Source organism: Dama dama, chromosome 17 (assembly GCF_033118175.1).
Source record: "Dama dama isolate Ldn47 chromosome 17, ASM3311817v1, whole genome shotgun sequence".
NCBI lineage: Eukaryota > Metazoa > Chordata > Mammalia > Artiodactyla > Cervidae > Dama > Dama dama.
In genome coordinates this window covers 46003617-46027937 of record NC_083697.1, presented here as the reverse complement: position 1 = coordinate 46027937, position 24321 = coordinate 46003617, and the positions used below count along the sequence as shown (strand labels likewise).

Genomic DNA, 24321 nt, shown 5'->3' with positions numbered 1-24321 from the left:
AGATTAATCCTAGATCATGAGATCCTTTAAAGTTGGGACCAATTTATGTTATATTTAGAAATATTTGATTTGTAAGTGCTTACTTTTAAATCAGTTAAATAGAGCTCTTTCACAGAGTAATTTTGGTAATACATTCCAGAGGTAGAGATATACCATATTTTTAATATACACACAGACATATATATATGTCTCCAGATAGATGCAGAGATCGCATGATTTTCCTGCTTAAATTTAAAAAGGCCTTGTCTCCTTTTTCTTCTCAGTTTTGGGTCTGACTAATTGAGCCAAGAATGTAGTCTCAAGTGATGTTGGCTATGTTTTCGTTTCAAGGACATGGTAAGAGTTATAATTTCAAGTTTTCTCCTAGGAACAGTTTTTGTTTTCTTGGAGTCAGAATTGTGAAAAGATGTTTTATCAAGTTCGTTTCTCTGAGTATGTAAGAAAACAGTTTTGGAATGTCAAATGGGCCCCTTCCTGGTCATTTGGGGGCAAGATGAATACTTGCAAGTATTGACTGTGCCCATTGTACATGTAGCTATCTGGAGTTCCAACCTGTGGCTGTGCATCCAGGAGCCCGTAGGGTTTAGAAGCGAACCCCCTCCTCCTTTTTGTTTCATTTTACCATAAAGTACAAATCTTTCCAATTTAAAGCTACATTAAAAAAAAAAAAAAAAAAAAAAAGTTGAGCCAACCCAGTTGATTCAAAAGTTCCTTCTGCTTTCTTTTTGGTTTGTTCGTTTTAAACTTCTTATTTTGTACTGGGTTATAGCTGATTAATAAACAATGTTGTGATAGTTTCAGAGGAACGGCAAAGGGGCTCAGCCACACACATACACGTATCCATTCAAAAGTTCCTTCTGCTTTCTCTGTCTAGCAACTTCCCTATAGAATCCTTCCACCTAGGAAATATACTGGTACCCCCATAAGATTCCAAGTCTTAAAATTTTAACAGTTTAGGCAAAACTCAGAACTGTCACTTTTTTAAATCAATGAGGTCTGGATATCAGGAGAACTCACCAAAACACCGGAAGAATGATGGGAAGCCAGAGGGGCTCAAGGCGCCTGTGTTGGATAGCAGCTCAAAGAAGACTTTGGGTGACCTCAGGTGGGTTTCTCTGATACCCTGTCAACTCTGCCAAGCAGTGCAGGTGGAAAATCAGTAACCAGTCTATAACTCAGGTTAAGAAAGAGTTTTATTCAAGTCAAGCTGAAGGTATAGCCTAGAAGAGTCTCTCAGCTCTGAGAAATGTTCCATTGAAGCATGGCTTTAGCATAGTATTATACCTTACTAGAACATCAAACTTGGCAGGGGGTTATACTTTCAAAAGTTCAACAGAGAAGTACAGTTACAGATTAGCACTACACAGTGGGGCAGTATGGAGAAGGAAATGGCAACCCTACTCCAGTATTCTTGCCTAGAGAATCCCCAGGACAGAGGAGCCTAGTGGGCTGCTGTCCATAGGGTCGCACAGAGTCGGACACAACTGATTCGACTTAGCACGCATGCATGCATTGGAGAAGGAAATGGCAACCCACTCCAGTGTTCTTGCCTGGAGAATCCCAGGGACGGCGGAGCCTGGTGGGCTGCCGTCTATGGGGTCGCACAGAGTTGAAGTCGACTGCTAAGTCGCACGACTGAAGTGAGTTAGCAGCAGCAGCAGCAGAGGGGCAGTATGATCCCGGTGTCTGGCAAGGGGACAGAGAGTATTAATATTGGCATCACAGGAAGAGAGGCAATGATCTGCATCTTCAAAGTGGGCATTCTTCACTTCTACTGCCAATTCATGGATTCAATGGGACACTCAAACCAGGAGACTGGATATTTAATTGTTTAATGGACAGCTGCATACATATTTTAAAGAAATTCATTCTAGGTACATTTACTAACCTTTCAGAAGAAGCCCTGCAGCTAAACAAAATAGCTTAAGTTCTGTCATATTTGAGTGGAAATTTGTCCAGGGAGAAGGAAATGGCAACCCACTCCAGTACTCTTGCCTGGAAAATCCCATGGACTGGTCGGCTACAGTCCATGGGGTCGCAAAGAGTTGGACACGACTGAATGACTTCACTTCACTTCACTTTTGTCCAGGGAACATTTACAGATCTTTGCAAGTAACTGGGAAACCTATAAATGAGGTATATAATATACTAAGGGTGTAAGTAAGGATTGGAATAGAATAGATGACATTAGAAGGTTAATAGCTTTCATCATTTTACTGAGAAAAATCTTAAAATTAGAAGCGACTCTAAAGGTCATACAACAAACTTGTCTTCATTATTTGCCCTAAAAGAGCCCTTAAGTTAAGAGGTCTATTCCACAACTTCCCAGGACCATTTTTCTCTCCTGCCTAGGAGGCCTCAGTCTAGCCACACCACCGTCATGAGCGTTGCCCTAGTGTGTGTCCATTTACATTCTGGGAAAGTCATTCTTCCTCTCCTCACTTATTTTTAGAGACCTAGATTAGTTTTTCTCTTCAATAGAACCTTCTCAGTGATGCCAGCCACACTGATGTCTTGCTTCTCTTAACTCCTATCAACTGAGAATAGAAAAATTTTTCAATAGAATTTAATTGCTTTTTAACTTCTTTTTTAAACTTCTCATTCTGATATTGCCTGTCATTAACAGTTCCAGAATCATGAAATATAGGGTGTTTTAAGCCAGTTTTGTCCACTTCCTAAATCCTTTGACCTTGAACAAGTTAATTCTACTCTCTGCACCTCACTTTTAAACCTGTAAAAGATTAAAAGATTGGATTATTTGATATCTAAGTGATCTCTAGATATTTCAGTTCAGTTCAGTTCAGTCTCTCAGTCCTGTCCAACTCTTTGTGACCTCATGGACTGCAACACACCAGGCTTCCCTGTCCATCACCAATGCCCAGAGCTTACTCAAACTCATGTTCATCAAGTTGTTGATGCCATCCAACCATCTCATCCTCTGTTGTCCCCTTCTCCTGCCTTCGATCTTTCCCAGCATCAGGGTCTTTTCAAATGAGTCAGTTCTTCACATCAGGTGGCCAAAGTGTTGGAGTTTCAGCTTCAGCATCAGTCCTTCTAATGAATATTTAGGACTGATTTCCTTTAGGATTGACTGGTTGGACCTCCTTGCAGTCCAAGGGATTCTCAAGATTCTTTTCCAACACCACAGTTCAAAAGCATCAATTCTTCGGCATCCAGCTTTCTTTATAGTCCAACTCTCACATCCATACATGACTCTGGAAAAGCCAGAGCTTTGACCAGATGGAACTTTGTAGGAAAAGTAATGTCTCTGCTTTTTCATATGCTGTCTAGGTTGTCTAGGCTGTCTAGGTTGTTTAATATGCTGTCTAGATATTTATACAAATATAAATCAATATTTTTAAATTTAAATTTGACTTCACTAGTTCCTATGTGCCTTGTCATTCTACCTGTATTTTTGGAGATAAAATAGGTAGGTAAGTAAACCTATCCAACTTTAACATTTTTACAAGTTTCCCTGGTGGTTCAGATGGTAAAGAATCTGGCTGAAGTGCAGGAGACCCATATTGGATCCCTGGGTCAGGAAGATCCCCTGGAGAAGGAAATGGCTACCCACTCCAGAATTCTTGCTTGGAGAATTGCATGGACAGAGGAGCCTAGCGGGCTACAGTCCATGGGTTCGCAAAGAGTAGGACACGAATCAGTGACTAACACTTTCACGTTAACATTTTTCTCAACTTTGCTATATTTATTTTTATATTTGCATGTCAATACTACAAGGATCATTTCTTACCTAAGGAATATCACTTGATGAAACTTCAAACTGAAGCTACAAAAAAGAAAAGGAAATGATCAATTTCATGTTTCAGGGAACTTAGCTCAATCGAGATTACTGAAAGGATCACGATGTATTGATGCAAGGAAATTAAGTCTACTCCCTGATCCTCTCTCTTCCTCAGACTAGTTAATTGGTTTGATCATGCCTCCTTGAGTACATTTTAATTTTCCTAAAAGTTTCTGGCAATTGTTCAGAATCCTTTACCAGAGCCCCAGTGAAAAAAACCTTCAACATGGTGCAATGAGGACTGAGACTGAAGCAGTGATGAATGGTGAGGGGCATAGAATCTGGAACCCAGGATGCCTAAATTCAAATCTCAACTCTTCTGTCTCCTTGAAACCAAGTAATAATATTAATCTCAGGGAATTATGAAAGAATTATATAAGTTAATATGTGTAAAAATTTTAGAATAGTGTCTAACATTTACAAGTTCTCCATAAATGCTAGTGGCTATTCGTTTTTGGAGTATATCAAATATAAATCCTCAATATCCCCCTTATTAAATGTGACTTTGTGGAGATAACATAATCTCAACAAGCCTTGGTTTTTATTTTTCTTTGAAATAGGGATACAATATCTAACTCTGGTTTGTGGTAAGAATAAATTAATTTATACATGTAAAGTACATAGTATGATGCCTGACTTAGAGTAACTGGGTGTGAAATGTTAGTTGAATCCTTTGGTATTCCTTTCCTATTCTGGATGTGGTGGTGGTGGTTTAGTTGCTAATGTCCAACTCTTGAGACCCCATGGACTATAGCTTGCCAGGCTCCTTTGTCTACGGAATTTTCCAGGCAAGAATACTTGAGTGGGAAGCTGTTTCATTCTCCAGGAGATCTTTCCAAACCCAGGGACTGAACCTACGTCTCCTGCATTGGCAGATGGATTCTTTATGACTGAGCCACCAGGGATGCCCATGCTAGATCCTCCTTACAATGTAAAGAAAGGAGTGAGCCTGGGAATGGAGGGGAAAAGTCAGAGCATATTTTAATATAATATCATGGGTTGGGGCTGAAAAATTACTGCAACAAAAGGATAGACCCTAATTTGGAGTTGTTGTTTTCTTTTAATAATATGCAACCAACTATTCTTTTTTTTTTTTTATTATTTGAAGGCTAATTACTTTACAATATTGTAGTGGTTTTTGTCATACATTGACATGAATCAGCCATGGATTTACATGTATTCCCCATCCCGATCCCCCCTCCCACCTCCCTCTCCACCCGATTCTTCTGGGTCTTCCCAGTGCACCAGGCCTGAGCACTTGTCTCATGCATCCAACCTGGGCTGGTGATCTGTTTCACCCTAGACAATATACATGTTTTGATGCTGATCTCTCGAAACATCCCACCCTCGCCTTCTCCCACAGAGTCCAAAAGTCTGTTCTGTACATCCGTGTCTCTTTTTCTGTTTTGCATATAGGGTTATCATTACCATCTTTCTAAATTCCATATATATGTGTTAGTATACTGTAATGGTCTTTATCTTTCTGGCTTACTTCACTCTGTATAATGGGCTCCAGTTTCATCCATCTCATTAGAACTGATTCAAGTGAATTCTTTTTAATGGCTGAGTAATATTCCATGGTGTATATGTGCCACAGCTTCCTTATCCATTCATCTGCTGACGGGCATCTAGGAATATGCAACCAACTATTCTTTTCCAAAATGCCCCTGGGGGAACACTCTTCTCCAGATGTTTGCCATTTCCCCGAGATTCCTCAGATGAAGAATGAAACTCTTCAATGGTGTTGTTATCTGACAAATCCTGCACTGGGGGCTGCATGTGAAAGAACCATTGTATTCTTTGACAGCTGCAGGATCCTATAGCTGGAACCAACAAAAAAAGTTCAGAAAACCAAGTGACAAATGAAACCAATGTAGAGAGGAAAGGGGTGGGCCTCCAAGACTCTCAGCTGGTGAATCCTACACTAGGAATGTCATTGTCCTAAAGGGAAATACTGCCTGAAATTAACAAAACCAAACCCGTGGTGCTTTATCTGAATTTCAAGCAAGGTTGGGATTTCTTTCCTAGAAAATGAGATATGGCAATTTTAAAATACTTTGCCTAACTCTATAAATCAAAAGGTCAATTGACAAATACTTGTTGAAATCTACTGAAGCGCGTAAAAGGAGAATAATAAATTTGGGTGTCAGACTGAGGGATTCCCAAGTGGCTCAGTGATAAAGAATCCGGCTGCCAAAGCAGGAGATGCAGGAGACTCGAGTTTAATCCCTGGGTTGGGAAGATCCCCTGGGAGAAGAAATGGCAACCCACTCCAGTATTCTTGTCTTGGAAATTCCATGGACAGAGGAGGTTGGTGGGCTACAATCCGTGGGGTCACAAAGAGTCAGACACGACTGAGTGACAGAGCATGCATGCAGGTCAGACAAAACGATATTCAAACTCTAGATCAATTACTGTCTAGCTGTGTGGCCTTGACTAAATCATTTAATCTCTCTGTACCTCAGTTTTTTCCAACTGTAATGTGGTATTGTGTAGGATTAAAACTTACAGTTATAGTTTGACTGACCTAATTAATTTTTGCAGCTTTTTTTAACTTTTGACTTCCCATAGCTAGCTATATATTGGCAGGAATTTCAGAGAATGGTAACTTAAAACATTTATTTTCTCATCAACTTCTGAGAACTGCTTCTCCTTAACTGGCATGGTGATACAACTGTAAATAACCTGTTTATATGGGTAATTGGTTGGACAGATTGATAGAAAGAATATCTCCTATAAGCATATTATGCATAACAAAAAGCACTGTTTTCAGAGCCAATTTTAATGACCTAAAGTTGTGTGTACCAGTTATATTCTTGGAATCCAGAGGAGAAAAATAGCCCTGTGGGCTTGGATGTTCAAAAGTCTTTATAGGAAAAAGACTGGATCTAGACTTAGGAGCAGCAGGACCAGAGAAGAGCAAAGTCATCTCATCCATCTAGGCCCAGCAGAGCCTCTAAAGAGCTGGCACGTCTGTCATAATCCCACAACTACTCTGTGCTGAGCAGGGGAGCACCAGCAGCTAGGCTCAGCTCTCCATGTTCTGTTAACTCTCCGGTCAACCATGACAAGGAGGCAGCTGCATCCCCATCTTGGATTTAGAAAACTGAGACTCAGAGATGGAGCAGTTTCCCCCAACTCACAGAGCAAGCAAGTGACAGAATCAGGATTTAACCCAAGCCTACTTATCCTGAAGCTTGTATATGATCTATTATTTCCAATAATGATGAAAGCTACCATCATTGATCCTTTCCTCCTCCATAAAGTCTTTGTCCTGTTACTACCGCCCACCTTTCCCCAGGTGGAGCTGACTTTCCCTTCTTGTGCTCCCACTGTATATTTAAAGATATCTTCTCTTCTACTCACTGTATCTTCAAAGATATCTTCTACTCAAGGGAGAGAACATTTATGGGTCACATTGCATTCCATGCCTGACTTCTCTGTTAACCTGTAAGTCCCCAAAGGATAGGACTGGACCTTATTTCCCATTTTATCATTCACATATCGTCCATAGCTCAGTGCGGTGCTTAGTCGCTCAGTCGTGTCCAATTTTTGCAACCCCATGGACTGCAGCCCACCAGGCTCCTCTGTCCATGGGGGTTCTCCAGGCCAAAATACTGGAGTAGGTTGCCATGACCTCCTCATAGCTCAGAGTAGCAGCTTAATAAATGTTAAAGACTAACTGAATGAAAGAATGAATGCTCATTGCCTACCAAGCAATGCACCCCCAGGTTTGGCAAGTTGACCTCTTTATGCTTCCAGTTCCTCACCTGTAAAATGAAGATGACCATAATATCTACCACACAGAGCTGTGCATGTGTGCATGAAGTCACTTCAGTCGTGTCTGACTCTTTGCAACCCTATGGACCATAGCCGGCTTGGCTCCTCCATCCATGGGATTCGCCAGGCAAGAATACTAGAGTGAGTTGACATGCCCTCTTCCAGGGAATCTTCCCCACCCAGGGATCATACCCAGGTCTCCTACAACTACCTGCACTGGCAGGTGGGCTATTTACCACTAATACCACTTGAAAAGCCCACGTAGAGATGTAGGGATGAGTTAATGAACTAATATGGATTGGGGTTTCCCTGGTGGTCCAGTGGTTACAATTCTGAGCTTCCTCTGCAGAGAGCATGAGTTCAGTCCCTGGTTGGGGAACTAAGATCCTACAGGCTGCAACATGGATGAACACATAATAAATACTCAGTATTATTATTATTATTATTATGACCACTCTAAGCTCCTAGAAGTGAAGTGAAATGAAGTGAAGTGAAGTTGCTCAATCGTGTCCGACTCTTTGCGACCCCATGAACTGCAGTCCACCAGGCTCCTCTGTCCATGGGATTTTCCAGGCAAGAGTACTGGAGTGGGTTGCCACTTCCTTCTCCAGGGCATCTTCCCGACCCAGGGATCTAACCTCGGTCTCCCGCATTGTAGACAGATGCTTTTACCGTCTGAGCCACCTGGGAAGCCCCTAAGTTCCTAGCGTTCCCTTTAAATAGAAAACTTTAAATAAAGCACTGAAGTATCATAAGCACAACTTCACAGAACAAGAACTGTTTTCAGAGTGGTTAAGTGTCTTGCAAAATATCACACAGCAAGAAGCGGCCAAACCAGGAAATGTTCCCTGGGGCCTCAGACATTCCTCATAAGCCCCTTATGTCTCCTAGTGAGTTTCAGGGGCTAAAAATCCCTTCATATACAGAGTGCCAGTTGATTCTTTCCACCACCACTCTTGGGCTGAGTTTCAGCACAGAGGAGATAACCCGCAGAGTGACTAAGCTGGTGTGGTTCCGACATGGCCCAGAATCCATGCCCCCAAAGCTCCCTAGGCTGCTAGTGTGTGGTTCGGAATAGAACGCCCCGTGGGATCTTTCAGGACAAGCGCGACCCACGCTTACCTGATGATAAGAATCACCTAGCTTCTAGTTTAAGAACACAAGCTCCAGAATCTTCGGAATCAGAGACTCCACAAAAGATTCTTTTAACAAACACCCGAGTAACGTTTATCATCAGAGAAATTTGTGAAACTTTGCTTTGAGACAGGCTAAAGCAAAAATTTAAGGATGATAGTAGCGCTCACCCTCCAGGGGGCAGTTACTGAACAGCCGTTTTCTTACCAGGTACTGCTCTGCCGCACCCCCCACCCCACCCCCATCCACTTTTGTAAATATGAGGACTAAATCAGTCTCCTTAATAATGCTCTCAATCATGTGTCAGCAGGGACCAGAACAGCCCCAGTGGAGTGGCAGGTGGGCTGCGGCTTGGATGCTCCCGCTTGAAAAAAGCCACTGAATTATGAATATTTTTGCTTCTGCACTTTTCTCTCTAGAAAAGCTGCCCCTGGGCTTCCTCAGGGGCTTTTTAAAGAGGCTATAGACACCAACCACCAAAATTGAATTTTTCCTAGCATCCCGAGAGTGAGCGGGTCGAGCTGCCTGGCGGAGCAAGCTCGGGAAAGAGAGAGCCGCTGCTCTGGGGAAAGGGGGACATTCGCAAGCTTCCCAGGCAGCAAACTAGCGCGCAGACAGCTCTACCCACCCAGCCCCGGGTTGCGGCATCAGCGCACGGAGCGCCGCTGTGCTCTCCCGGGCAAGTTTCCTAGGAGTGTCCCTTCTCTCCACGGACACTGCGAAGTCTCCAGTTCTCCAACAGATCTTGCCCTCGCAGCTCTGAAGTCCAAGTACGCGCTGGCAGCAGCGCAGAGTCCCGGGCCGGCGCGCTGCGGTGGAGGGACCCCATCAGGCAAATGCCAGCATCAGTATGAGGGCCTGGACTTCAGCCCAGGTCGGTCCTCACCCCGGGGGGCCGCTGCTTTGCCCGGCGCATCTTTGAGGAGCTGCTCACTTTTCCCCCTTGCGAGTCTTTGTTCCCAGCGAGATATTACTCGGATTCTCTAATTAACTCCCTCCATTCCGAAGGAGTTCGGAGGCTGGGATGCCTCTACCTGCTTGAAGGATGTTGACTCTTGAGTGGGAGTCGGAAGGACTGCAAACAGTGGGTATTGTTGTGATTATATGTGCATCTCTGAAGCTGCTTCATTTGCTGGGACTGATTGATTTTTCAGAAGGTAAAGTGGTCGCTCCCATCTGTGCCGTTGGTCAGGTCTGGTTCAGAACTGGATACAGACGCTGCTGAGTTGAGGAGGCTTAAAATACGCAAAAAGTTTTAAAATATGCATGCTTGACATGGAGCAGCCTAGACAATTCATTTCTGTTTACCCAGATATTTGACATTGGAAAGGAAGGGATATTTGCCATTATCTTTCTATCTGAAATTTGAGTTTAGGGTGCTATTATGGGTTAAATGTACTTCTAAGGTGGGAAATTAGGGCTCTCTCTACTCCAGGGTGATAATACAGGTTGCTGTTCTGGTTGTCGAGTTTCATGTTGGCTACCACGCCTTAATGTCATTAGTAATTCCATCCTCTGGAGGAGTATCCTGATTTGTGAGAGAAATACGTACATTGGTGCCTCATTAGTTAGGAGATGTGCAGGTGGAGCTGAGTTATTGATTATGATAAAAAAAAATGGGTAAGCTTTTGATTTAAAACTGAGTTAATGAATGCTTAGCAAAAATGTGCTTTGAACACTTAATTTGCAAAAGTGTTTCATTTACATTTCCCAGTGAGCCACTTTGCTCATTTGTCTCTTGAGTGAAAACCCATATAAGCCCAGGACAGCACTGCTGCTATCAATAAATATTTTATCCTCCTAATATGAATTTTACTACCAAAATCAATTCTACTATTCAAAGATTGGCAAGTTAAAAAAAGTTGTAACTTCTTTTTAATAGTGATATATATATTTACAGATGTATGTATCATTTTTCATTGAAATAACATGCTTTGAATTACTTAAACCTTAATTATTGATGTCAGTTCTACATCCAAGCTATTCTTTATTCTCAAGTGAAAGAATGGAGTTCCTGAGACATTTGGTAATACCTTCCGGATAAGGATAAGATCTTTTACTGCCGAGTTATTTATGCATATTCACTTCTCACATTGTGTGTAATGTGGGAAGATGATGAAAATATTTAAGCCTGCCTGTGTTTCTAATCTTTCTGACAGAGTTCAGGAGCTTAGCTAAGATGACAGCATCCCAAACTACATCTGGTATACAGGTTGTTGCTGTTAATATGTTAATAATGGTCAGTGTATCTTATCTTCAGAAAGTCTTTCCTTCTACAAGTGGGTCCATTAGATTCTACTGTTTAGACCAGTGTAAGAACATCAGAAGTTCTCATGCAATTTTCATATCTTTTTTTTTAAGTCTTCTTAATATGTAACAAGTTCTGCTCAGGCACACATAAGAATAATATTGTAATAGGATTAAATAAACCCTCAGAAAATAGAATTTCTGTATTTTTTTCTCATATTACACAGTAATTTTATTTAACTGTGGGAATAATTTTATTTAACCTCACATTTTTCCTGAGAGGAAAGCAATACAGAAACAAACTTTTTTCCAAGTGCTGCACAATGATCTTGCATTATTTTGAGATGTCTGCCTCAACACTTTCTAGTGGTATTGTAACAAAATACAGATAAGATCATTTTAATTTATGTGATTGGAATACTTTGCTTCTGTTTCATTTCTTCACCATATTAGTTTTTGTTTTCTGGAATCCGTTGAGCCATAGGCCCCAGTTTTAGTGCGCTATACTCAAGATGGTTTTGTTTTAGATCTAGATTAAACATAAAGGAAAAACACCACAGAGATATTTAAGAAAGTCAACTCTCACAGCCCTATAGTGTTTATAGGATAGCATACAATTCTTTTATTGCCAGTGTTGGTAATATAGACTTTTAAATTCAAAAGTCACAAGTTTGCAAAAGCCCCTTGAAAATGACTCGGCTTTTATTCTTTAAGTTCTTTCTTATGTCACATAAAGATTTTCAGACAAAATCTTCAAATGTGAGTTCCAACAATATAAAAAGTAAAATTGTAAACTTAAGTCTTCCAACCAGAATCAGAGAATTTTGAGAAAGTCTGCAACATCTTTTTGGGGGTAGGTATCCATATCCATACCCAAATAATAATACCCATGTCCATAAATGAATTTTTATTTCTAATTTTGTTGTTGTTCAGTCCCTCAGTTGCGATCCCATGGACTGCAGCACGCCAGACTTCCCTGTCCTTTATCATCTCCCAGAGCTTGCTCAAACTCATGTCCATAGAGTCGGTGATGCCATCCAACCATCTCATCCTCTGTTGTCCCTTCTCCTCCTGACTTCAATCTTTCCCAGCATCAGGGTCTTTTCTAATGAGTCGGCTTTTTGCATCAGGTGGCCAAAGTAATGGAGCTTCAGCCTCAACAGCAGTCCTTCCAATGAATATTCAGGATTGATTTCCTTTAGGATTGACTGGTTTGATCTCCTTGCTATCCAAGAGACTCTCAAGAGTTTTCTCCAGCTCCACAGTTCAATACACCCTGTGTTTCTATACACACATGTATATGGATGATGTGCCTACACATTTAAAATATTGTGTAAAATGTCCAATGTGCTGCGCTTGGTTTCTGTCCTGTCCAACTCTTTGTATTCCATGGACTGTAGCCCACTAGGCTCCTCTGTCCATGGAATTTTCCCATCAAGAGCACTGGAGTGGTTGCCATTTCCTACTCCAAGGGATATTCCCAACCCAGGAATTGAATGAACCTCTCCTGCATCTCCTGCATTGGCAGGCAAATTCTTTACCACTAGCACCACCTGGGAAGCCCAAAATGTCCAATAAACTGGGAAAACTTTGGATTCAATATGTAAGTCTTGGTTGTGCTAAAATAACAAAGATGCAGGTTACCACCATATAGGTGGTATATATTTCCTTGACAAGTGGGAAAAGATAGGGAAAAAATTCCTTTTTTGTTCCAAAGTATATGTGAAAAATTACTGATCTAGTCCAACTGACTCAGTTTACATGGGAGACAACTGCAATCCAGAGAGGGTAACTGATTTATTAGAAGACAACACTAATTAGGAATGGAGACAGAACCAAATCCAAAGAGCGCTGAATCCTGTATGGTGCTTTTTCCTATTACAACACATTTTTCTCTTTTTATTTCTCTTCTCTAATATTGGGAAGAGAATGAACAAAAACATAGGTGGGAAATTTCCTGAATACCTTAATCTTGTCCTAACTGTCCACTCAGTTCAGTCATTCAGTCAGGTCTGACTCTTTGTGACCCCATGGACTGCAGCATGCCAGGCTTCCCTGTCCATCACCAACTCCTGGAGCTTACTCAGACTCATATCCATTGAGTCAGTGATGCCATCCAACCATCTCATCCTCTGTTGTCCCCTTCTCCTCCGGCCTTCAATCTTTCCCAGCATCAGGGTCTTTTCAAAAGAGCCAGTTCTTTGCATCAGGTGGCCAAAGTATTGGAGTTTCAGCTTCAGCATCAGTCCTTCCAATGAATATTCAGGACTTATTTCCTTTTGGATGGACTAGTTAGAGGAACTGTCTACTAACATCCTATGAGATATCTGAGGGAAATGCAATCATAGGAAATAAGATTACAAAATATATACACATTTTTTCAACCCAAGGCTAGGACCCAATTATGGTTTATAAGCAACCTAATCCAAACTGCATACTCTATCATACCTTAGAGGCAGGATTTGAACAAAAGGAAGCCAAATGGTCTCCTGAGTCCCCTCACTCTAAGATCCTCACTGAATTTTTAATGTATCTGTGACATATTCAGTGTCCATGAATGGCTAAGCCAAGTACAATCAAACAATGAGACCCACTGAAGTCATAAGAAATCTAGTCTAGGCCTCCTGTCTGTGTTTTCTCAGATTCAGTGTCCAAGAAGAAACAGAACTTAGGCTTTGTGATCACCAATCGAATGGAGGTATAAGAAAAAAGCATTTACATAGCAAGTCACAAAATATTAGATTAGCAAGTCCTTCATCCTTTCTACCAGCAAATGATAAAAAAGGCCAAAAAAGGCTTTCCCAATATAAATTGCTAAACATTTCCCTGAGATTGACCACTTAGAAAATATAGCTCAGAAAAAAAGTTATAGAGTTAGCCATTCATTTTGGTTGAGAAGTAAAGCCGAGGCCCAGAGCAGAACCATGAGCTTCTTTTAGGTAACATGAAGCTTTTATATTGTCCTCATGGGGCAATGATTCTTCACTGGTACCATTGTAGAGTATTTTCTCTAGTGTGACTCTGCATTGATTAGCTTAGAAAGTAGTTTTGACTCTATGTGGATGAGACCCTTCTGTATTAGTTTCAAGATAAAGCAGTGTTGCCTTACTATTATCATCTACAATGGCTAGTGAGAATTTGCCAAGAATAGGAAAAGGTAAGGGGAAACATTTCTGCTCCCACATAAATTAGATTCTTATTTCAGTAAAGCCCTATGTTAAAAAATAATTCTCTTTCAGTTGAAATTTAAGGTTTAGGGAGCAAAAGCAATTTGTAAGGAGGATTAAAATGACTAATGGGATTTTAATATAATGATTTGAGGTTTCACATATCCCCTTCATTAATAAAGGGAACAAGGAAGAACACTTACAAGAATAATCTCATTTCACAGTGTTGCAGGGAATACTTGATATTGGATTCTAAGTGTAGGCAGAATCCTTTGTTAGGCATTGATTGAGATGGTGGAAAGAGCCAAGATAAACATTGAAGGAATGAACCTTCAGTAAGCTTACATTCCAAAAAGGGAAACTAATCACTCAACAAGACAGAAGAAAATAAGCGCCCCCAAGAAATGGGCAGGAGAAGCACAATGGAGTGGAACGTTCTGGAGAGGGCTGAAGGCAAGGTTTCATGGGGGGGGGGGGGGGGGGGCGGGAATAGTTATACAGGACTTAGCAATGTAAGAAGATGATCCCAGATGGAAGAATGGGGAAATAACACTCCAGGCTGAGCAAAGAGTTTGAATTGTAACCCTGAGCACTGGCAGAAAGTGGCTTTCATGGCCAAGAGCTGTGGCTTATAGAAGGTGGGCATCAGAATGTCGAAATGAGATGTGTCTGAAGGAGTCTATTGGGGTGAGTGCCGAGAGGGCACAAGTACTTTCTCAACAATAAAGAGCCATTGACCCAAAGTCTTCAGCTTTGGGGAACCAGTGAGCAGTATGGCAGGTTCATGTTTCAGATAGGTCAGTTTGGAAGTAGGTGAAGATGAGTTCAGAGGTAAGAGAGTGGAAGTAGAGATCCCAGGGACAAGTCAGGTGGGAGACAACAAAGGCAGGAATCCTTCTACTGCCCTCATCAATGAAATATTTAAGGTGAACTGTCAATTTCCAGATTTTCTAGACACTTCATTTAATATAATATCCTTGACCTGCACCTATTCTGCAATAGCATAATTGTTTCCTCATTTCAGGACAATGTTGTTTGGCTTTAAATGTTTTTCCGATGAGATGAGAGAGAAATCTAGGGCACACAGAGGTTGTAGCTGAAAATTCCTGAAGATACTGATTATAGTATTTTCATTTATGGTGGGAATTTTAAAGTTCCAAAAGATGTACCTGACATCTTACAAGGTCTTCAAAATTATTTTGAACGTTTTATTTTGGAAAACTTTACACACAAAAATGCAGAGAAAAACATTAAACTTTGATGTACCCGTCATCCATCTCCAATAATTACCAACATTGTTATTTGTATTTCAGCAATGGCTTTCATTTACAGATGTTTCTCAGTTGTCTTTAATATGCCAGGTACTCTGGTAGGGCCAAGATACAATGATAAATTAGATTCAGTTGCTACCCTCAAGGAATTCTCAAGTTGTATAAAGGGATGGGGAATATAATCAAGGAAAATGCAATATATTATGGTAGATAAATCAGTACAAGTGAGTCCAAGATACAAAAGAAGAATGGAAAGTAATTAAGCCCAAGTGAAAGAGATAGAAATGATCAGAGATGACTCCCCAGAGGAGGTGAGACCTGGGATTTTATGGATGAAAGGAAGTTTATCAAATTCATATGCCAGAAAAGTGTTTGCACAAGTTCTGTATGAGGGGTACTCGGTAAGGTAATATCAACATAGGAACATGGTATAAAATGCAGAAGTCCTGTGACAAAACAGATAAAATAGAAATGTAACAGAATTAACATAGTTTTATTCCCTCTCCTTAATTATATAATTAAACTTGCTGCCCCAGCACAATTTTTGATATTTAGAACACACTAAAAAAAAAAGAGAGAGTCTGAGTGTAATTTATTTCCATACAGTAATAGTGCCAATGCACTTCTCCTTGTGCTACGTAACCAAGAGCTTCTAGTGCCTCTTTCAAGTCTCCAAAGTAGCTTGGAAACTTTTGATTAGTTGATTATGACTTTTTTTTAAACTCTTTCTTTTTTTCTACTATTAAGATTTCACATCAGAATTATCCTGCAAAGCAGAGATAGCCACAAACCAAAGGCATCAGAGGCAGCTGTTCATTAGAATTTTATGGCCCTGGGAAATAATTTCAAATGAGACATTCAACAGAGAGATAAAAAAGCACAGCTTAGATGGGCTTTGATATGGCCGGGAAAGTGGCCCTTTCAATTCCATAACAGGGGTGTGGAGATGGGGAGAAGACCTTGGATTTCTAAGTGAAATTGAACAAATATCTACTAGGCACCTACTATGTGAAGAGCCATAGAGAACATGGGGCACTGTACTGTCCTTAAAAAGTTTTAAAGACCAAATAGCTCCTGAATAACTAATCCAAGATTTAAAATTGTCTGGTGGGAGGGAGCAAGGACTTTAGAAAACACAAACAGAAGAGCCATCTCATACAGGGAAGGCTACACAAAGATGGTGGCATTTGAAATCTGATGAGTTGAGGGATCAAAAGACTTTGATAAAGACTGGAAGCTAAAAATAGGAATATAAACTGTAATTCAAAAGAAAAATGGCAGTTTCCCGAAGTCATTATTTGTCATCAGGTTGACTCTAAAAAGGCCATTAATCCACTTAAGATATAATCAATCTCTGTAAATTATTGCTCTGAACCTGACAATGTACTTGATGCTGATGGATTTGGGGGCTTCAATTTATTTTAGCTTTGCTTACGTTGGGAACCCATTTCCTACTCCATCATGAAGCAGAGAGCTGGAATCTTAGTGAGGAGGGATGGGGATGGAGGAGTTGTACATTTCAATGACTTCCAGCCAAAGGTCACCAGGAACACACCTGTGGTCCAAAAAATTTAGTGGTGCTAAGGGTAAAGAACCCTTCTGCCAGTGAAGGAGACTTAAGGGATGCAGGTTTGATCCCTGAGTTGGGAAGATCAACTGGAGGAGGAAATGGAAGCCCACTCCAATATTCTTGCTGGGAAAATCCCACGGACAGAGGAGCCTGGCGGGTCAGGGGTCACAAAGAGTCAGACACAAGTGAAGTGACTTAGCACACAGCACATTCTTTTCCGAGAAGAACACACAATATGGAGAACCGTGGGGCATCTCGAAACAGAGTGTTAGAAAGGACTTATGGGATTTGAACCTGTGTTAAGGGACTCTGATTTAGGAAGTAGGGCTTTGTTCCGGGTTGAATAAAGTCAAGAAGCCAGTGTAATTGGCTTAGTAAATCTTACATACAAGTAGTAAACCCTAGACAGAGGCTGAAACTGTAATTGGCAAAAACCAAGCTACATTAGCTAGGACGGTGGATATTTGGTTATTTTTGTGGTTTAAACAAAGTTCATGCTTTTCCTCTTCTCAGCTATGATTAGAGTGGTCTAATTTTTATCTTGATTAATCACAGGTAGAGAGTGGTCTTTTCTGACATTGATACTCTGCAACATTTTATATTCAGCAAGAGAATGCTAAAGCCTAGCTGGTGAACCAGGGCCCCTCCCTAGGGTTCTCAGGAGTTACTTTCTCTCACACATGATAAGGGAGAGGGCAGGGTAAAGTGAAGGGCAAGTGAAGCTGTGAGTTTAAATCCTAATTAAGTAACTTTGAACAAGTTACTTAACCTTCCTCAGCTTGAGTTCCTTCTGTAAAATGAGGCTAATAAGCCCAACATTTCAGGATTGTTGTAGGAAATTCAAACATAAGTGAAATATCTAGCTCCGTGCTTGAGATACAAATAGAAGCCTATATATGCCTTTCTTCTTCTTATGATAGGATAACATGTTCATATTCCTGCATTATATCGTTTTCAAACTTCACATGTATAAGAATCACCAAGATGATGTGTTAGAATAAAAGGCTGCTAGTCCCCACCGTAAGATTTTCAAATTCAGTAGATCTCAGTTAACATCTAGGAACTGGCATTTCTTTTTTTTTGGCTGCATCATGTGGCATGTGGAAATTCCTGGACCAGAGATGGAACCACACCAACCAGAGAAGTCGGGTTGGCATTTCCTAATGGATGCTGAGGATCCAGGGCACACTTTGAGAACCACTTGGTTAGGCAATAAATCTAAAAAGCCAAATTCATGATGTTTGCAATGATTTCTTCACTGAGATTTTTGGCACCTGCCGAGCTTTATTCTAGCACAGTTGCCAGTCAACTTTTTGTATGATAAGTATCATAGTGTTTGTGGGTCATGCGGTCTAACTATTCAACTTTGTTGTTGTAGTATAAAAGATAATAAAATAAATGGGTGTGGCTGTCTTCCAATAAATATGTATGGACACATATCCAGATTTCACATAATTTTCATTTCATAAAATATCTTTTATTTTTATTTTTTAACCATTGTAAATGTAAAACAACATAGCTGAAAGGTCAAAAGCAGGTAGCAGGCTGAATTTGACTTTTTGCTATAATTTGCCAACCCCTACACTAAGAGCTGGCAATAAAAGAGCTGATTAAGAAATAATCTCAGGTTGATGAGATCTTGCCTTTGGGAAACTTGTCTAGGTTTTTTGAGCCCTTTGGTCTCATTGAGTAGGTGCATATCTAGTCCTTTGTTTGGGATTAATGGAGTTATCTGCCAAATTAGCAAGTGATTTAAAATAGGATGTGTGTGCTTGTGCAATGTTTTCCCTTCCCCTAATCTCACAATTTCTAGGCTAATTTTGATGACTATAATATAAATGAAACCATCCACATGATTGTGTTACACAATAGTCAATGTTGGGGCTAGACAGTTAGTGTCCCCCCTGCTTACTGATTTTTGTTTAGTTTTCATTGCCTCTCAGATATGGAGGCATTTTGCTTTTTTCATTTGAGTTTATAAACCCTTATCTTATGGGTTTGTTCAAAAACACATTTCAACTCTTTAAAGTAAACTGGTCCTCCTGGTGTTATATTATTAACATACTGAGTGTTTTGGGTTGAGGGCAAATACATTGAATCAACAAAAAAAAATTTTTTTAAGTAAAATCGCCATAAGTTTGAATTCTCTTGAAAATGGAAAATATATAAACAGTGGGTAATTTCATGTTCTTTGAAGTGTGACAGACCTGAAGTCAGTTCACAGCTTGGATTTTGATGGTCCATATGGTCTTGGGCAAGATTTATAACCACCTTGAACATTAGCTCTTTCAAAAATGGGGTGAATAATAGTAGCTACCTCATAGAATTATTGTGAGAAGTAAATTAAATGATATTTCTTAAAATTATCACCAAATACTTTGTACGACTTAAAGAGTTAGTATCATTGCTGCCTTTATTCTTCATTTCCATCTTACCTATTACTAAACATGATCGTTCATTCAATCATCCATGAAACAAAGGTGTTTTTGTTTTTTTTTTTTAAGTGATCTGCGTACCAGGCAGTGTACAGGAAACTTAAAGATGTTGGTAATTGGGAACTTAAGGGCATAATTTCGGCTAAAGAGGTTTACACACAGACAAATTGGTTTAGTAAATTTTCCTGGTCTCAAATGTTTACAAGGTATAGAGAGACATTAGGAAAGCCTGACCAGTACTGTTCAGAAGGTGGGGAATATCAGAAAGGACTCACAGAAGTGACCTTTGAGCTGAATCTGAGTGATACTTCGAAGCACTCAGCATCGCACATCCTTGAGAACCACTGACAGTTGATATAACCTCGTTTCGAATATTCAAGAACGCTTCGTGTTGATCCCAGTTTCTAAGTCCTGCCTCATATTCTTTACTTTTCTCCTACAATACCTTCTCTTATTCAAGAGATTCACCCATATTTCCCCATTTCAACCCAGAGCAAAACCTTCCCCCTCTCTAATACCACATTTCCTCCTTAATCTGAATTCTGTCAGTCCTGGTGTATGTCATACAATGTACACTTGATAACAGTAATCGTTCCTCAAGTCTTGACTTTGTGTTCCTTTATATTTCTCCTCAGCTGGAGAAGAGACCATGCTACCTCAGCATAGAGTGAATTTTCCCTGTGTTTCCACAGGGTCCAGAGAAAGACCAAATATATCATGGAGGCACAACAAATATGCATTGGTGGGTTTCTCATTGCATCTTTAATGGCTTGTCCCTTTAAATCAGTACACTTGTCTCATCTTAACTCCACACCTATCCTACTTTATTCCAATCTGACTTCATATTCTCAAGAGGGAAGTTTTTCTAGACCTGGTGACTGAGCTGATGCTCAAGATTCTTCTGTTTCAATTATAAAATAAAATCTTTATGTCTTCGGATATGATATGAAGGTCACGATCAGACCAATGCTTCCTGTTCAACCTCATCTCTGGTCTTTTCTCCTTTTTCTTTTCCTCTTTTTCCTCAACTTCATGTTTCAGCAACTCTACACTGACATTCCCTGAGCATTTTGTGTTGCCTCCAGGTACCATAATTTTGTACATACTGTTCTCTCTCCTAGAATGCCTTTCCTTCCTCATATTTCTGAAAACATCTTTTCAACCTTCAACTCTTAGATCATAGTCTACCTTCTCTGAAAAACGTTTCTTGACTTCCTGAGGCAGAAAAGATACTCCAGCCCTGTGGCTTCTCTTCCTCTTCCCCACCCTCACTTTTGTTTTGCAATACCATCCAGCTCATTATTTCCCAAGCACCCTGTGCTATTTCATGCATCATGCCTTTGCCTGTTCTATGATTGTCCCTCCTTCTAGAATAAAATTCCCATTATTGGTCCTCGACTGATTGTATTTGTGCTCAGTAGCTCAGTCGTGTCCAACTCTATGTCCTCATGGAGTGTAGCCTGCTAGGCTCCTCTGTCCATGGAGTTTTCCAGGCAAGAACACTGGGAGTGGGTTGCCATTTCCTCTTCCAGGAGATCTTCCTGATTCAGGGATCAAACCTGTGTTTCTTGTGATTCCTGCATTGACAGGAGAATTCCTTACCACTAGTACCACCTGACCTGATTAACTCCTTCTTTAAGCTCTACTGAGCAACCATCTCTTCTAGAAAACCTCCCTTGAACTGCCTAGCTGGATGGAGTTCCTACTTCTGTTATTCCGAAGCACTCCATCTTAGCACTAAAAACTACATTAAGCCCTTGATTTCTCTGCCTTTCTCTTTCACTAAACTTCAAGCCCCACATAAGAGGAACATTTATCTACAAACCCTCTGTGTCTGGGAGTGAGTAGATGGATGGATAGGTGATAGATAGGCAAGTTTATTCAAAGGTTCTGGTAATAAACTCAGATTTCCCATCATAGTCTTGAACTAATTTAATTTTTAACCACTTTGTTTAAAAGGCAGGGTTTCTCAGCTTCACTATTGGCATTTGTTGGCTGGGTGATTTTTTGTGGAGGATGCTGTCCTCTGCAAGATAAGGCTATTGGTAGCATCCCAGGCCTTTACGTACTAAACACCAGTAGCACATGTCCTCAGACTTAGACGACCAGTGTCTCCAGAAACTATTGAATCCCCTGAGGGGAAGAAGAGTAGGCAAAATCACCTCCAACCATACTGAGAACCATTGGGTTGCCGTACAATCAAACACAATTTGTGTTTTTATATACATATAAAGTCTTTTTATTTACATATATTTGTAAGTCATTAAAGTTCATTTAAGCATGAAAAGATTATAGCATTGGAAATCAAACCTGAAAGGGAATGTTTTTTCATTACAAAAGTAACAAACAATCGCTATAAGAAGTTTATAAATATTCAAAAAGAAAAAATATGAATAAAATATCCATAATCTCACCATTCAAAGAATAACCACTGGTAATATTTTTACTTATTTACTTTCAGTTTTTTATACACATAGATTTGTTTCTTTAAACTTAATAATACCACATGTAAAAAATTTGATGTAACTTTAAATTCAACAATAGAGCAGAATTTTTTTTATTAGATTTAGATCCTTCATAAATATTTTAATACCTACATTATATTCTATAAATGTGTGTAATATAATTTATTTACCCTGATTTTAAGACATGTAAATTATTTGCATTTTGTCCAAATTCTATAATAAAATCTTTGGGTGTGAAATTGCATACATATTTTGAATTTTTTTGTTTTTTGTTTTATTTTGTTTTTTGGGTTTTTTTTTTTTTTTTTTAATTATTTTCTTAGGAAAGGATCTTAGAAGAAAAATGACTGAAAAAGACAATGGACTGTTTTGAGTATCTTGATATGTATTTAAGATCAAATTGGTTTTCAAAGTGATGGCACAAGCTTACCCTCCCTGCTGTAACGTAGGACTGCCCAGGACTCTCTGCACTGGGCTCACTGCACGGTCACTGCGTGCTGTTGACCAGGGGACATCCTGAAGGTGGACACTAAAGACCATGTTAGCAAGCTTAATGTTAAGAAGCCCTGTCTTAGGGCTGAATTGCTAATGCCTTGTAATCTAACATTAGGACTCATAATTACATACAAAGTTCTCACTGTGGCTTGATGACGCTCTTTCTGTTCTGCTTTGTTGTCAATCAAGATGCACTTCCTTTATGAAGTGATTTCCACCTCTTATCTATCATCATGACCTTTTGAACCATCAAGCCTGGTGTTTAGTAGGCATAAGATTATTTATTGGGAAAAAAAAGAAACCCTTTTTTCCCTAGATGAAGTAATTCCTGGGCCTGTATGCATTGAGGAGAAAAATTAGAATACATAAAATTATGACTATTATCAATAAATATTTCCTGGGCATTACTAATATATGCATTTTACTGAGACACATTTACATAGTAGGGAAGGAACATAATGTCTCTTTGAGAGGTATGCCTATGTTCCTTTCAAGTAGAAATGTGGGACATTCTGTGTATGTGACAAAGTCTGGGACCAAGAATCAGAGATACTGTGAGTAGGCAAACATGAAAGAAAGCCCATCCAGTCAAAGTCCCTATTACAGGTCATGAAGAAGTAATGAGCTCCACAGAGTTCCTTTGTGACTTAATGGTAGAACTTGGCTCTAGAGGCAGGACAATACTGAGTCTAGGAGACACAGAACCTTGAAAACAGACACACACTGGTCAATTGCTACCCCTGAAACATGCTGGCTTTGTGCTCTATGCAAGTCACCAAAGTTCTTTTTTTTTTTTTTTAACTTGACTCTGAACAGTTCTTTTATTTTTTTTTTTTTAGTTTTTTATTTTATTTTATTTTTTTTAATTAGTTGGAGGCTAATTACTTCACAACATTTCAGTGGGTTTTGTCATACATTGATATGAATCAGCCATAGATTTACACGTATTCCCCATCCCAATCCCCCCTCCCACCTCCCTCTCCACCCGATTCCTCTGGGTCTTCCCAGCGCACCAGGCCCGAGCACTTGTCTCATGCATCCAACCTGGGCTGGTGATCTGTTTCACCATAGATAGTATACATGCTGTTCTTTTGAAACATCCCGCCCTTACCTTCTCCCACAGAGTTCAAAAGTCTGTTGTGTATTTCTGTGTCTCTTTTTCTGTTTTGCATATAGGGTTATCATTACCATCTTTCTAAATTCCATATATATGTGTTAGTATGCTGTAATGTTCTTTATCTTTCTGGCTTACTTCACTCTGTATAAGGGGCTCCAGTTTCATCCATCTCATTAGGACTGGTTCAAATGAATTCTTTTTAATGGCTGAGTAATATTCCATGGTGTATATGTACCACAGCTTCCTTATCCATTCATCTGCTGATGGGCATCTAGGTTGCTTCCATGTCCTGGCTATTATAAACAGTGCTGCGATGAACATTGGGGTGCACGTGTCTCTTTCAGATCTGGTTTCCTCAGTGTGTATGCCCAGAAGTGGGATTGCTGGGTCATATGGCAGTTCTATTTCCAGTTTTTTAAGAAATCTCCACACTGTTTTCCATAGTGGCTATACTAGTTTGCATTCCCACCAACAGTGTAAGAGGGTTCCCTTTTCTCCACACCCTCTCCAGCATTTATTGCTTGTAGACTTTTGGATAGCAGCCATCCTGACTGGCGTGTAATGGTACCTCATTGTGGTTTTGATTTGCATTTCTCTAATAATGAGTGATGTTGAGCATCTTTTCATGTGTTTGTTAGCCATCTGTATGTCTTCTTTGGAGAAATGTCTGTTTAGTTCTTTGGCCCATTTTTTGATTGGGTCATTTATTTTTCTGGAATTGAGCTGCAGGAGTTGCTTGTATATTTTTGAGATTAATCCTTTGTCTGTTTCTTCATTTGCTATTATTTTCTCAAGTCACCAAAGTTCTTGAACATGTTTCCTCATCCATAAGATCAAG

At 39.9% G+C, this 24321-nt stretch overlaps 1 protein-coding gene across 2 annotated transcripts in view; it reads left to right on the top strand.

The window, feature by feature from the left end:
- KCNIP4 (potassium voltage-gated channel interacting protein 4) overlaps nucleotides 1-24321 on the top strand; it is a 550334-nt gene that overhangs the window by 314467 nt on the left and 211546 nt on the right. The window contains exon 1 of one of the 2 annotated variants that reach the window (XM_061164772.1): nucleotides 9749-9873. The exons of the other annotated variant lie outside the window; for it this stretch is intronic. Coding sequence (XP_061020755.1) covers nucleotides 9762-9873 — 112 coding nt within the window. The 5' untranslated portion in view covers nucleotides 9749-9761. Of the gene's footprint in view, nucleotides 1-9748; nucleotides 9874-24321 lie in introns of those variants that run through there. 2 annotated transcript variants of the gene reach the window in all.